The 14,454-nt window shown below is 34.7% G+C and overlaps 4 protein-coding genes across 4 annotated transcripts; 1 reads left to right on the top strand and 3 right to left on the bottom strand.

Annotated features, from left to right (window-relative positions):
- Nucleotides 1–33: 33 nt before the first annotated feature.
- LOC105802279 (uncharacterized) lies at nt 34–3,512 on the bottom strand. Its single transcript, XM_012633835.2, has 5 exons — nt 3,271–3,512; nt 3,080–3,153; nt 1,479–1,608; nt 1,079–1,387; nt 34–634 (listed from the first exon to the last, which is right to left on the bottom strand). The coding sequence occupies exons 1-5, from the start codon at nt 3,409–3,411 to the stop codon at nt 362–364; spliced, it is 927 nt and encodes a 308-aa protein (XP_012489289.1). The 5' UTR covers nt 3,412–3,512; the 3' UTR covers nt 34–361.
- Nucleotides 3,513–6,872: 3,360 nt separating this feature from the next.
- LOC105801435 (putative RING-H2 finger protein ATL19) lies at nt 6,873–7,619 on the top strand. The gene has a single exon (XM_012632738.2). It carries the CDS (start codon nt 6,909–6,911, stop codon nt 7,617–7,619), a length of 711 nt encoding a protein of 236 aa, XP_012488192.1. The 5' UTR covers nt 6,873–6,908.
- A 207-nt stretch (nt 7,620–7,826) lies between these two features.
- On the bottom strand, nt 7,827–10,358 carry LOC105802280 (uncharacterized). The gene is made up of 3 exons (XM_052623157.1): nt 9,793–10,358; nt 8,525–9,276; nt 7,827–8,435 (listed from the first exon to the last, which is right to left on the bottom strand). The coding sequence occupies exons 1-3, from the start codon at nt 10,078–10,080 to the stop codon at nt 7,934–7,936; spliced, it is 1,542 nt and encodes a 513-aa protein (XP_052479117.1). The 5' UTR covers nt 10,081–10,358; the 3' UTR covers nt 7,827–7,933.
- Nucleotides 10,359–11,327: 969 nt separating this feature from the next.
- LOC128034645 (uncharacterized) lies at nt 11,328–13,681 on the bottom strand. The gene is made up of 3 exons (XM_052623366.1): nt 13,226–13,681; nt 12,091–12,842; nt 11,328–11,995 (listed from the first exon to the last, which is right to left on the bottom strand). The coding sequence occupies exons 1-3, from the start codon at nt 13,511–13,513 to the stop codon at nt 11,470–11,472; spliced, it is 1,566 nt and encodes a 521-aa protein (XP_052479326.1). The 5' UTR covers nt 13,514–13,681; the 3' UTR covers nt 11,328–11,469.
- Nucleotides 13,682–14,454: the final 773 nt, after the last annotated feature.

Raw genomic sequence — 14,454 nt, 5'->3', positions numbered from 1 at the left:
GCCGCAGATACTCTGTATCCATAAGAAGGCTAATTTTTGGCATTTAACACTTTGGTGCATGCTCTCACCAAGGGCCTTGTTTATTCCACAGAAACAAAGAAAGTTGGTCTGGAGACCAGAACAAACACTAACACTGGAAATTGCTGAAATCACTCAATTAGCCGATCCTAATTGCCTAGAGTCTCGATCTAAATGTTACACCAAAACAGCATAATCACAAGCCACAACTAACATACACCACTCGAATACCTATATTCGATTGTCATCCAACACTGAGAACACCTCATAGTCAAAACATAGCACCCCAAACTGGGATGTACAGCAAATGACACTATAGTTATACAGGCAGCTTAATATCAAGTTAAACCAAGGCAATGCTGCTCTCACCACCGGGAGGCTTACGTACACCACCCAAAGAGTCGCGAGATTCTGCCTTCCCATCAGAAAAGATGTCATTGCCGCTCATTTCTCGCAGTTTAGCTCGGCTAAGTGGTTTTTCCACAGAACCTGGTGGGACATCTCCCTTGAAGATACCATTACCGGTCAGCTCTTGAAACTTTTGGTTATGTATCTTCTTTGTCACCTTGACAATTGGTTCGTCCGTGAATAGGATACTTGTCTGACCTCCTGCAGGCTATAACAAATACGAAATAACAGTTACATGACTGGTGAAACTTCAAAATCAATATACAAAAACAAAACCCTAGGACCAATGGAATGATGTTTGCAGGTAGGATAAGCCTATAATAGAACTGGCCTGAAGGAAATCGTGCAAATTGGAGAGAAAAAAATTTATTTGCTTGACGTAAAAGTTATGGTTCAATACCAAATTTATGTAAAGCATGTGTGTATTCCCAATCTAACAAGAATTAAAAGCAGACGATCAGTTTTGTGAAGGATTACTATAGTGATATGTATATTGGACACAAGTACCTCAAGAAAAATGAAGAGTTGGAATAATGCATCCCAAGAGTACTGAGAAGGCACTACACTGAGTCGACTATTCTATGTTCTTACTTTCTACGAGTGGTACAATGGTGAGAAAGGATTATTAGACACAAAAAAAGATAGAACTCACATTTGAAACTTTGACAGATGTGCGGACATTTCGTGGTGCAGGTTCTCCCATGTCTTTGCTTCCTCTTGATTCAGAGGTGACAGCAGCCAACGAACGTGGCTTATTTTCAGGAGGGGCAAAGATGTCATGTCCACTGATCTCCTTATACTTTGCATTTGATATTTGCTTTTTATTCTTTGCATCTGATTCTCTTTGCAATGAGCCACTTAACTCTCGCTGCTTTGCTACCTCAGGGATAGAGGTAGGCTTCTTGGGAGAAACACTTGCATCAGCAGTAAATGATATCTGGCTAATTCCATTCATTGCTTGCTGAAAATCACACCAAAGTTTAAAATGGTAAATTTACATCAACAACTGGTGAACGATCATGCTCATTCTGCGAGGGAGATCAAACAGATACCTGATACATCCGCAATCCTGTTTTGTTAGTGGAATTCATAGCAGTAGTTTCAGATGCCCCATTGGCACCACCAGCAGCAAAAATTCCACTACCAGTCATCTCTTTCATTTTGTAACCCGAGCATGGCTTCCTGAAAGAGCAATAGTGAACAATTCCAGACAGAATCAGACGAATGATAGCCACTCATCTAAATTGGCCCTTGATGAATGTACTATATTACAACTCCATGCCAGATTACAAAAATGAGCAAAAGGGAACCGGTTCATGCAACGGGCTTGGACGAAGTTGTGAAATTCTTAGAATAGAGTCCAATTAAAGGGTGTACACCCATAAGTGCATAGTTAATCCAGAATTCAATGAGCAAAATATAAGAGATACCAGACAACTGGAAGTCCCAATATTAGTTTGGCTGGAGTCTTTCTACGGGAAATGACATCGCAAGCAATCAAAAACCAAGAAATTATATTAGTTATCTTAAACCCCCAAGGAGTCCCAACATCGGTTCCAGATCTAACTTTTTAAGCAGTGTTAGTCTTAACTGTATGAGCCGAGTTGGAGAGCATGACCCGAAAAATCAATGACTAACATACATGAACTGGATCCAGAAACAAAGATGTATAAATGAGGAAACTACAAGAGTGCAGTCTAGTTTAATGCCTGCTCTGTAGCCAACTGTACTTGACAGTTGAGATTTATGATAAAGGCCTAAACATGTGAATATCCCAACTTTATGTTTGCAATGGTCTACACGGCAATCTATTTTACAATGTCCAATTAGAGAGATTTCCAGGTTAAAACATTAATCTCAAATGGACATAAAAAGCAGCTCAACTATCAAACCTAATATAAAGAAAAAAAAGGACATGAATGAGTCATAAGTTGGAAATGTAAGTTATGTTGATTCAACTCTTCTTTTCTTGAAATACTCATAGCTGACATCAAACAAATATTTGGATATAAGTATTGAGATATGGAGTATGACCCTCAAAAACCTTCCAAATATATGGTAAAACTTTTAAAAAACTGAAGATACCCATGTAGGACACATACCCATATTTGATAGTGGTACCCGAGTCTGAATAACATGGAATGTGAGTGCTCCGGTTAGTTAAAAGATAAGCTTTCATATGAAAAGATTTAAAGTTTCATGTCTATTGAGAGTTCATTAAGGAATAAATAAATTCAAAAAGGCAAAAGTAGGAACTACAGCGAGATTAAAACTTAAACCACCCGAACTTATTATTTTAAATACATAAATTTAATATAAATTAGGTAATTTGAACAAGAAAAAAAGCAGATCCTCTCGTTCCTGCAAAAGATACATAGATATTTCTAATTATATTATCAAAATTTCCTCAGCTAATAAAATAGTAGAAGATCAATATCTTAATACAAATCAAACACAACCCCAAAACAAGATGTAACAATAGATAGATCTGGTTCTAAATTATAAATCTAAAAGGAAAAGGACGAAATACAATATATTTTTAATTTAAAAATCAAACTAAAAATGCAAAGTTTCGCAAAAAGAAAAAAGAAAAAAAAAAGAAGCTTTTTGTTCTCCAAAATAAAGATAAACTGAAAATAGAAAGGGTTCTTACTTGTTCAAGAGAGATTGAGCTTCGGCATCAGTTACCTGACCTCCAAATAGCACTTTACTGATTCTATCCGATGGCTGTTATTCAATGCATTACTCGTCAAATGAAGAAAAAATGTGTACGGAAGGTAAGCATGCTGCATGCGTAATCATAAATATGCAGAGAATATACATTTATATATAATCGAAATAGACCTGGTTGTAACGACCAGAGGAACGCTGGGCGGAGGCGGAGGAAGCGGCCGAGTTGGAGGAGGCAGATTGTGAACCCTCCGTCCACGTCAGCAGGTCAGCGGTTGAGGTGTGAGGCTTTCGCACGGGTGTGCTCCTCTCCATTTTTCTTTTCTTTTCTTTGGTATGCTAAGCTGAAAGGTGAAAATAGTTTCAGGCTTTCAGTCTTTCGAGATACCTTTTTTCTCTTTTCTGGTTTGAAAATGACTAGAAAAAAATTAAAAGAAAATTTTAAGAGACGTACTCGCGGGGTTTTGGCGGATCTCAAAACTCGCCCCTAGGAACTGAAACGTGTCAGAACTCGAATTGATTTTCTTAATTTTAAATTAGATTTTTATTTTATTTTTTAAATTATTGTAAATATGTTAAAATATGTAATATACTTTTTTTTTTAATTTTAAAATTTAAGTTTAAGTTGAAAGTATCAGTCATGAAGATTCTTTTCCTCGTCTTAAAAAATGTTAACAACTATTATTTATCAAAATAAATTAATAAAATTTTAAATTTTAATTTCTTTTCATAATATTTAAAGCTATTATTCTTTATATAAATATTTAAAATTATTGTGATTAATACTAATAAAAGAAAATTTCATTGTAGTCCAAAAGAATAGTGTTTAGAAGCAAAAAAAAATAAAACACAATTTAAGATATAATAATAATAATAATCAGAAAACGACAATTAGAATATCATACTCCTTGTTGATATAGGATTTTACACGACCGCCATTGCCCTCCATATATATGAATCCCACGACGTTCGAGGGTTGCAAGCTTTCTCGTCAATGGCTCCAATTTCTCACCAGTGTATTGACTTTGCTTACCGTGTTTACCAACCCTATATCACGCCCCCACAAACCCATCATACAAGGCTACTTTAAGCATCCTATGAAAAACATTATAAATAATTTTATTTCTTTTCATATTATACATAATAAAATTTGTTGACTATTTTTCAATATCTCTAAATGGTGGTGTTTATATATTTATATAATATAGTATTGTTCATTAATATGACATATTAGGTAAATTTTATGTGTATAGACACGTATCCTATTATAGATTTAACACATATCTATATGATCTCGTGCACATGTAATTTTGCATGAAAGTAAGCTCGATTTGTGAGCTCAATAGAATCCGGCTCAAAACCTATTCAAAATTTGAGTCGGTGATAAAAATTATACTAACAAAAATAATCAAATTATCCAATATATATAATAAAATGTGATAGTTCTATAAAAAATTTAAAACCTTATTTAAACAAAATCCAATATAAGCTTAAAACTATCTATCCATATAAGATTGAACTTTTGCCATTCTGATCAAGAAGTGTTCTGAAGGCTAAAGCTTCAACCTTTGCCATTTTGATGTAATAGCAACTGAGAGATTAGAACTTGAAATCGAAGAGAGAGAGAGAACCCCAAAAACCTTTTTAGAAAGTTCGGGTGCTTGAGTTTTGCCTTTTGGTTTTTTTTTTCTTTAAATAAATTTAGCTTTCTTTCCCATTTCTTTTATTATTTTGACCTATATAAGATTTAAGACTCTTTTAAAAAAAAATTAATCGATTCAAAGGATTTTTTTTTCAATTAGGGTTAAAATAATTTAATTTACATATAAAAATTGATTCATTTGATAGATTGTTCTTAATACAATTATAATTTATTTTGATTTACGAATCAATTGATTCTATACCATAATTTTAGTTAATGTATAAATTAATTCGATTTTCAAAAACGATAATCTAAAATAAAAATATCAAATTCACTAAAAATAAAAACATGTGAAGGAAAACACTTCGTTAACGAAGATTTACATAACAAGGCTACCTTATTAACACTTTTATTTGTCAAAAAAGGTATGCATTCTGAAATTAATTCTTCAAACATAAACAGCTGGAAATTGAATGATTACGGGTCAGAAGGCAAATAGAATCTGAAATAGGTGCACTTGAAAGAGACATACCTGCTAACTGCCGGGCTTCTTTAGACTTAAAGCAATTCAACATTATATAAATAATTACAATGAACCCGTTGTTTTAAATTCGCTTTATAAAGTAAAACAATTCCTCAAGGGACGGACGCCACACAAAATCCTTTTTCTTCGGCGGTAAATTATGGTTACCGTTAAATCATTCCAAAAATCATCAAACTATTAATAAATTTAATTTTTACAATTTAATTTCAAAATTTTATAAAATAATTATTGTATTATTTGAAAGTTTACATTCAAGTTATTGAATTATTCAAAAAAAATTATTCAAATCATTAGATAATTATTTTTTTTTAAGTTCGACTAGCGAGCTTCAAGCGATGATTCAATAATCGGTACAATGGATTAATACCTATTAATGAGTAGAATAACATACTTTAGATCCAAGTTAATCTGATAACCAATGTCAAAGATCGGAAAAAAGCTGTTTAATTACAAATTCATGATATTCAAAATTATTTAATAAAAAATGAACTATAAAAAAATCCATATAACAACGATTTCAACAAATCAATAAAATATAATTTAAATTTGAATCATTGTTATACTAAAATATATATTACATAAATTATTCACAATTCAACCAGCGGTAAAATATTCATATCCAACTCTTCAATTACTTAAAAGATAACCTATGCATGTTATGAAATAAAATATTTGTTACCATAGCAATATATAAATATTTTTCTATTCGAAAATACATGCACCTACGACCTATGTTGCATTTTACCCTTACGAGGAGAAAATTTAAGGTAAATACACTTAAAAAAACAAAACCTTGGATTCATATAATTAAAGAGTCTTAACTTGATTGATATTGGTAATTATGTTAATGCATGAGAATGTGTATTCAAGTGTACTGAAACGTATTATCCTTCTATTTAAGGGCTAGGGAGGGACTATGAGTAATTCTAAGCATTCATAGGTAAATCTAGGGGGCTGACAACGGCTACGACCCTCCTAAAATGGAAAATTACTATTTAGACCCTTTAAAATTTTTAAAATTTTAAATTAGTAAAGGTAAAATTACACTTTGCACCTCTAAAATTATAAAAATTTGATTTAATCCTTTAAAATTATAAAGATATAAACTATTAAAATTAAAATTTTATTTAGCCCCTATAAAAATTGTTGGCTTCGCCCTATAAGTATTATATTAAAAATAGCAGATATGATAAAAATTATAATAAGATCAATTAAAAAACATTTTTTCAAAATCAATTGGCATCATGATCTAATTAAAATGATACTGTAAAATTTTTTCAACTAACACAACAGCTTTTTAGCTTGGAAAATGAAGTCTCTGTAATCAAAATTATTTTAACTTGTCAAAGAAATTTATCATACTCAAATTATTAAAAAATATTTAAAATATTTTAATTAAAATGATGATAAAAGAAGTCAACAGGGACTTAAATTAGCCATAAATAAAATTAGGGACGAGAAAATACAAGACGAACAAGTCAACACATATAGTGAAAATTAAACCGCCACTAGAATTTCAAGATTTCACGTAGCCGATATTGCCATCGCCATTGCCTCCCCTCCTTATAAAATACCATCGTGATTCAAACTTTTGACACAAAGCTTTCTCCTCAAGTTCCTTCGCTAATGGCTTCAATTTCTTACGAGTGTTATGACATTGTTTACCGTGTTTTCCAACCCCATTCCAGATTCCAACAAACCCATCACACACCTCCCCGTCCCATGCAAATCGAGTTGATCCTCAACGTAACTTCCCTTTTAATCCCTCGTCGTCGCATTGATGGCCACCTGATCAACTTCGAGCGTTTATCCCTCGAAACAATTCGTTTCGATCTCGGCCTTTTGCAAAGCCACGACCAGCTTCGTCTTGCTCTTGCTCCCAATTTTATAAGATACGGAATCGACGTAGTCTCTACTGCTTACGATATGATCATTTATGAAATTGTCGAATGTGGGCTTAGAATTGCGGATTCGACGACGGGAAATAATTGCGAAGTCTTGCCTTTGTGTTTCGAGATGCGGGTCGTCTTTGTGGAAAAGGAAAACGAAGAGGAGGAGGTTTCGATTGGAAGAGCTACGGCGGAATCGGAATTGGAGTTCGAGAGGAGTAACTACGGCATGGTTGCTGCTAAAGAGTCTTTTGTTAAGAAGATGCTAAAGAAAGTAGGAGTAAAAAGTCGAGATGAAGATTGCTTGATTTGTTTGGAGGAGCTAGAGATTGGGATCGACGCTTCTCAGATGCCTTGTTCGCATGCTTTTCATTGTAATTGTATCGAAAAGTGGTTGAAGGTTAGCCATTATTGTCCTGTTTGCCGCTTTGCCATGCCGACCGATTAGACAAAGAGCATTATATATATCTAGGAGAAAAAGACAGTGATAGCAGTTAGCAAATATATATAGATTTCTGTAGTTGGTTTTGAAGATAGACCAGTTTAATTTTAGTTCTTGGCTTACTTATAACAAGTTTTAAATTGATTGTTTATCATGGTTTAACGGTTGTTCAATGTAGCCAATGTGTTAGTTTCAAATGAAAAACAATGGAAATTGACAATTAACGAGCCTAATTGAATAAAATTTTTTTTGTCTTGACATGAAATTAATGAAGCCTTTATGACTTTAGTTTCAAATGATTCTGCAAAACGACATGTTTATCAGTGTTCTAAGTTTGAGAAGCCAATCTGGTGATTCAGAAGAGATTTCTCATCGTTATCATCCAAATCAATGCTACACATTTCACTCCTTTCTTTGTCCTTCGAGTCCGCCACACGGAATTCAGATTGTTTGGCATTTGATGGAGCATTATGATCGTCCTCTAGTTGTTGCATTTCTGATTCAATCAATGCCTGCATTCTTGCTCTTTCCCTGTCTCTTGGATACGTGCAATAAAGGAACGAATAGATAGAGGAACAGAGAGCCATTGGAATCGCGATTGCAGTGTAAAGTGCCTTAGCAAGTGATGCAGCATTCTTCCGATCAGTCTCGACCTCTATTGTGTCCGATGATCCCTTAGGTATCGGTTTAAAACCATAAACATGCTGAGCCAAAATCCCTACTATAGGAGGAGCAAAAGATGCCAGTACAGACTCAAAAGATCGATCCAAAGCGTAGATGCTTGTTCGGGATTTCTCAGGTACGATCTCTGCAAATATCGGACTGTGCATACGATTCATATACCAAACAATGCTCACATGCAATAGTTCAAACACAGTGAGGAAATATTAAGATGTACTACGAATACATACTTGTTGGTTGCTGGAGCATTCCAAGATGTGCAAAATCCCATGATGACATAAACTAAAGCATGCATAAATGCAGTGGAGGGATCATCAGGTAATCCCAGCAGCAAAACTGCGGCTATGGGGATCATAGAACCCGCGCTTATCTGCGACAAAATGATCCTCCCACCATTTGGGAAGCGTTTTGCGAGAACATCACCCATCTTTCCTCCAAAGAGAGCACCGACTGAACCCGAAATCACGAAAAGCGTAATGATCATTGCTGTTGTTTCGTGGGAGAAGCCGATTAGTTCAAGCCACATCGGAGCAAATGACAAAGCGGACCATGGAAATGATCCCGAAACACCTTGAGCAACAATGATTTGGAAAGTTGGGATTCTTATAACTGATTTTGCTTCGTTTATGATGTCTTTCGCCAGTGATGAAAAAGACTTGTGTCCAACATGTTCTTTGGCTGCGTTGTCATGACTGGAAAATCGTGGATCGTTAGCAAAAAGACGGACCGCAATACCAACAACAACACTAATTATCCAAACCAAATGGAACGCAAAGCGCCAGCCGGGTATCCCCATGATAGTTTTTGAGGCAATCAGGACCGAACAGAGGCCGCCTAGGATCGAGCCAATGTTTCCAGTAAGTTGAAGCCATCCGAAAGCCACACCGCGGTTACAATCATCAGTTGAATCGGCAACAAGGGACTGAATGGCTGGTACGACAATGGCAAGGCCAATCCCATTCAAACCTCTTGAAATTGCTACCTAATTAGGTAAAGAAAAGCATTATTTCTAGATTATGCACCTGAGCATGCCATGGAATGAGTTCTTTCTTGGTACAAGAACAACTATTTATGCAATTAAAAACCACAAAAAGAAAATCAGCTTAAATGTTGTACAATCATAATGAGTTTATACTTAATTTCCATAGTTCTAATTAACTTCAAAAATAAAAAGCTTGGACAAAAAAATCTCTAGTTAAAAAAATAAACATACTGTTGTACCATGTAATTTATCTATCTATATTATATTTAAGTCCCTCGTTCTTCATTTATTTTTTATATTTTTTTTTTCACCATTGACTTAACCTAAGTTTTCCCCAATTCTAAAATCACTAGAGTCTCATAAAAACGAATAGATCTGTCTATACGATCATTAAAGACAAATATTCATTCAAAAAACAGAAAACCCAGAAAAGGAAAACACCATTTCAACTAAAACAGAAGCAAAAAGAAAGAACGGAAAAGAGAATGCATCAAACAAGGAAAGCTATATAAAAACCTGGAGGTAAGTAGTGGAAATGGCGACAAGAAATGTTGCAGCAGCCCAAAGGAAAGCACCGAGAGCAATAACATGAGCACGGTTGTGATACATAGCAAGGTAAGCAGCTAAAGGATAACAAGAAGTTTGAACTACGGACCGATACAGAGTGAGTGAGCCAAGCCCTGTTGGATCCGTATGCAAAGCGGCGCCAACTTCTTTGTAAACACCAGGCAGTAATGATTCGTCGGCTCGCTCCATTATTCCCGCCAGATTCACTAAAACTAACGTTAGAGTCTCCGGTTTCATTGTAAAAGCTATTGGAATAATGGGGAAAAAAAGTAGATGATCAGAAAACAGAGCAGGTACTTGCTCTGTTTTCCTGTTTCTTTGTCTTGTTCTAAGAGACTCTGTTTTATTGTTTGCCTTGTTCTCTTGGAGGAAAGACTTTGAAAGTTGACTTGGTTTGGGCAATGTTATGGTGTCTTACAGCATAGGAATGACTTGGCTTGAAACGTGTTATGTGCTGATTGGGCAGATCTGAGGCTGCGAAGTTTTCCGTGGTTTGGTGACGGAATAAAAGGTTGCTGCAAGAAGTTTGGGATACGATGGGATCCCATCGGTCTTAGGTTTGGACATCAAAATAAATGCTTAATTTCCGGCAACTAGGTTTATTTTATTGTTTAATTTTAGATTCCGAAAAAATGTGATATTATTTAACTGTTATTATTTAAAATATACATAAAATATAAAAATTATATTTTATAATCATCTCACTTTCATCAAATTTAAATTCATGAGAATGATTAAAAAATTCAAGTATTAAAATAAACAAAAATAATATAGATACTAAAGTAAGATTAATTATAAAAATATTTTTTAAATTTAATTATAAAAATATATTTTAATAAAATATTTATCTTTGAGATACAGAAATATTAAAGTGTTGGACCCAGACTGATCTTGGATAAAACACTTGAAAAAGTTCGAGTTGCTACTCAATCCATCATGTGGGCACATATAATACTTATAGTAGTTAAAATATTTTTTAATTATTATTTTAAGACCTTTTACATTTAAAATATTATTTTTATTGAATTAAAAAAACGATAATATATTTTAAAGAGAGTTTATAAATACAAATACAAATGCAAATAATAGATGTTTAGATAACTAAAATCAAAATTAAAATCATATTAGTATAAAATATAATTAATTACTCATAAATAATCAAATTTAAATTCAAAATAGATCGGAGAGAGAATTTGTGAATGTTATTTATATATGCAGAAATTTTAAATAATAATATTATCTTTCTAGTATATTTTAAACATGGTTTTTTCTAATGAAATTTAGTTGGAATTAAATTCAATAATTTATGCCATTTGTTGAATTTTTGAGATCATGAATTTGTATAAGTTGAATTCAATTATTTAGGCCATTCGTCTTACCCGTGCTGATCCATAGAGTTCGCAAATGCTCGTGCAATTCAAAGTCTGAGATCTTAAGCTCTCATGCTGCATATGTATCTGAGTTGCAAACGATTAAGAACGAGATAAAAGAATCGATATGATCACCTGTGAATCATTAGATTAATGAGCTAAGATAAATCATTTTGATCCTTAAAAATTCGGTTCGCACGAAAAGTTGAGAGTTTCTATAAGAAACCAAGTTGTTGAAGCCTTCTTAGTATGAGAATCAAGCCGGTGATGATGATCGATCATGATGCAGAAGGGACTTCTTGTCGTCGTTATTGTCGAAATCGAGCCTCTTCTCCCCTCCAAACTCTATGTAACTTTCACTCCTTTCCTCGTCATCAAGCTTTTTAGAGTTTACGACATGAAATCCGGGTTTTCCGCAACTTGAAATAGAGTCATTTTCCTCTCTGTCTTGCAATTCCGACTCTATCAGTGCTTGCATTCGTGCTGTCTCCCGGTTTCTCGGATACGTGCAATAGAGGAATGAGTAAATGAAGCAACAGATTGCCATCGGAATCCCAATTGCGGTGTACAATGCCTTAGCAAGTGATGCAGCGTTCTCTCTATCTGTCTCGATCTCGATTGAGTCCGATGATCCTTCCGGTATCGGTTTATAACCAAAAACAAGCTGAGCCAAAATCCCAACAATAGGAGGAGCAAATGATGCCAATATAGACTCGAAAGAATTATCCAACGCATAGATACTTGTTCTGGATTTCTCAGGGACGATCTCCGCAAATATCGGACTGTATATACCAGAGATTAAAAACACTTTCCACTGTCTGAACATTATTAAACCGAGCTAAGTATGTTGTAGTTTGAATGGACAAAGAATACATACTTGTTGGTTGCTGGAGCATTCCATGACATCCATAGTCCCAAGATGGAAAAGACCAGACCATGGGCAACTGCAGTGGAGGGATTATCAGGTAATGCCAGCATCAAAACCGCAGCTATCGGGATTGCAGAACCCGAGCTTATCTGTGACAGAATAATTCTTCCTGCATTCGGGAAGCGTTTCGCAAGAATATCTCCCATCCATCCTCCAAAGAGACCTCCAATTGAACCCGAGATCACAAAAAGTGTCATGATCAGTGCCGTTGTTTCGTGGGAGAAGCCGATTAGTTCAAGCCACATTGGAGCAAATGCCAAAGCTGATCCTGCAAATGATCCTGAAACACCTTGAGCAACAATGACTTGGAAAGTTGGGATTCTCATAACTGACTTTGCTTCATTTATCATGTCCTTCACCCGCAATGAAAATGACTTACATGCAGCATGGTCTTTGGCTACATTGTCGGGACCGGAATATCGTGGATCATTAGTGAAAAAACAGACCGAAATACCAACTACGACACTAATTATCCCAACCAGATGGAATGCAAATCGCCAGCCAGGTATGCCAATGATCGTTTTTGAGGCAATAAGGACTGAGCATAGACCGCCTAGGATCGAACCGATGTTTCCAGTCAATTGAAGCCATCCGAAAGCCATACCACGGTTACTATCATCGGTTGAATCAGCAACAAGGGACTGAATGGCTGGTATGACAATTGCAAGGCCAATCCCATTCAAACCTCTTGAAAGTGCAACCTAATTAGCCAAAGAAGAGAATTGTTGCTAGATTAACGTTTAATAGGCTTGGTTAACCATTTATAATAATAAGCTAAGTTTTGTCAGAATTCCACTCAGTTTATGTTTAATATGCTTGGTTAACCATTTATAAATATTATTAGATTTATAAACAAGTTTGAATTAGTGTGTATAACATTAATACCCTTCATATCAGGCATAATAGTCTCCAATTTTGACTTAAGTTCAACCCCATTTCCAAAACCACTAGATCTGTATATACACATCCATTAAAAATAATTAATCATTCATAGATTACATCAAACAAACAAAACCCAGAAAAGAAACCACCATTTCAACTAAAAAGAAAAGAATGCATAAAAAATGAAAGGTATATAAATAACCTGGAGGAAAGTGGTGGAAATGGCGACGAGAAATGTGGCAGCAGCCCAAAGAAAAGCGCCAAGAGCAATGACATGAGCACGGTTGTGATGCATAGCAAGGTAAGCAGCTAAAGGATAACAAGAAGATTGAACTATGGATCGGTACAGTGTGAGGGAGCCTAACCCCGTCGGATCCGTATGCAAAGCGGCGCCAACTTCTTTGTAAACCCCAGGCAATAATGACTCATCGGCTCGCTCCATTATCCCAGCTAGGTTCACTAAAACCAAAGTTAAGGTCTCGGATTTCATTGTTGAAGGGTTTTCCCTTTCGGGAATAATGGGAAAAAGAAAAAATAGATGAACAGAAAACAGAGTACTGAGTAAGTAATCTGTGTTTCTTTTTCCCTTTTTTGGGGGCTTCTTGTTGGAGGAAGGATTTTGATCGTTGACTTTTTCGGGAAGTGTTAAAGTGTATCACAGCATATGAACAAGTGGAAAGAGTTTAAACAATCGGTGGAGCCACTCTTGAGATCAGGATAATGGTTTAACACGTGGTATGTTCTGGTTGGGTGGATCTGAGTCGTTTTCCTTAGTTTTGCTTTTTGTGACAGAATAAAAAGACTGCTGCAAGAAGTTTGGGATAATGATTTGATGGGATGGAATCTCGTTTGTCTTATGATTAGGACATCAGAATAAATGTCCTTCCCCAAGTCTTTCCGACGAGGTTTTCAGTCACTGTTTGTAGATAGACATGTTCCAGAGTCCAGTTATTTATTTGGATAATTATATATAAAAAAATAATTTAATGTATAATTGTATTTTGTATGATTTTATATATAAAATTTTAATTTAATTTAATTTAATTTTTGGAAATGTTAAAATTATATAGTAAATGTGTATGATTAAATCAAATTAAAATTTCAAGTATACATTTGAACTACAATTAGAGTTTCACGTGTGCACAGTAGCAATACCAAACCAAATACGGTGAGTAGTGGGGTCCTAAGCTAATTCTTGGCTAAACCTTGAAAATTTTAATGACATAATACCTTTCAAATCCTCCTAGCCATTATCCTACTGCAATAATTCTTGATAAGAATGGCCATATTGTGACAATTCCACCCCGAAGGTAATGGGTTACCCCTACAGCACGTCATTGTACAATGCTCAACGCTCTACTTGAGTAGCATGAGCAATTTTTAATTTATTAATATAAAAATAATTACACATTAATTAAAGTTTATATATAA

Source organism: Gossypium raimondii, chromosome 11, assembly GCF_025698545.1.
Source record: "Gossypium raimondii isolate GPD5lz chromosome 11, ASM2569854v1, whole genome shotgun sequence".
In the NCBI taxonomy this organism is placed as follows: Eukaryota; Viridiplantae; Streptophyta; class Magnoliopsida; order Malvales; family Malvaceae; genus Gossypium; species Gossypium raimondii.
Note: the sequence above shows the minus strand (reverse complement) of the source record. Positions and strands in the feature narration are given on the sequence as shown.

Bases quoted from the DNA above. Each gene is read 5' to 3' on its own strand.
- LOC105802279 (XM_012633835.2), bottom strand. From the start codon at position 3,411: ATGGAGAGGAGCACACCCGTGCGAAAGCCTCACACCTCAACCGCTGAC. The intron at 3,154-3,270 runs GTCTATTTCGAT...ATTGAATAACAG, and splicing joins CCTCTGGTCGTTACAACCAG to CCATCGGATAGAATCAGTAA. The intron at 1,609-3,079 runs GTAAGAACCCTT...TTGCTCTTTCAG, and splicing joins GCTCAATCTCTCTTGAACAA to GAAGCCATGCTCGGGTTACA.
- LOC105801435 (XM_012632738.2), top strand. From the start codon at position 6,909: ATGGCTTCAATTTCTTACGAGTGTTATGACATTGTTTACCGTGTTTTC.
- LOC105802280 (XM_052623157.1), bottom strand. From the start codon at position 10,080: ATGAAACCGGAGACTCTAACGTTAGTTTTAGTGAATCTGGCGGGAATA. The intron at 9,277-9,792 runs GTTTTTATATAG...TTACCTAATTAG, and splicing joins TTTCCACTACTTACCTCCAG to GTAGCAATTTCAAGAGGTTT. The intron at 8,436-8,524 runs GTATGTATTCGT...TCGTATGCACAG, and splicing joins AATGCTCCAGCAACCAACAA to TCCGATATTTGCAGAGATCG.
- LOC128034645 (XM_052623366.1), bottom strand. From the start codon at position 13,513: ATGAAATCCGAGACCTTAACTTTGGTTTTAGTGAACCTAGCTGGGATA. The intron at 12,843-13,225 runs GTTATTTATATA...TTGGCTAATTAG, and splicing joins TTTCCACCACTTTCCTCCAG to GTTGCACTTTCAAGAGGTTT. The intron at 11,996-12,090 runs GTATGTATTCTT...TGGTATATACAG, and splicing joins AATGCTCCAGCAACCAACAA to TCCGATATTTGCGGAGATCG.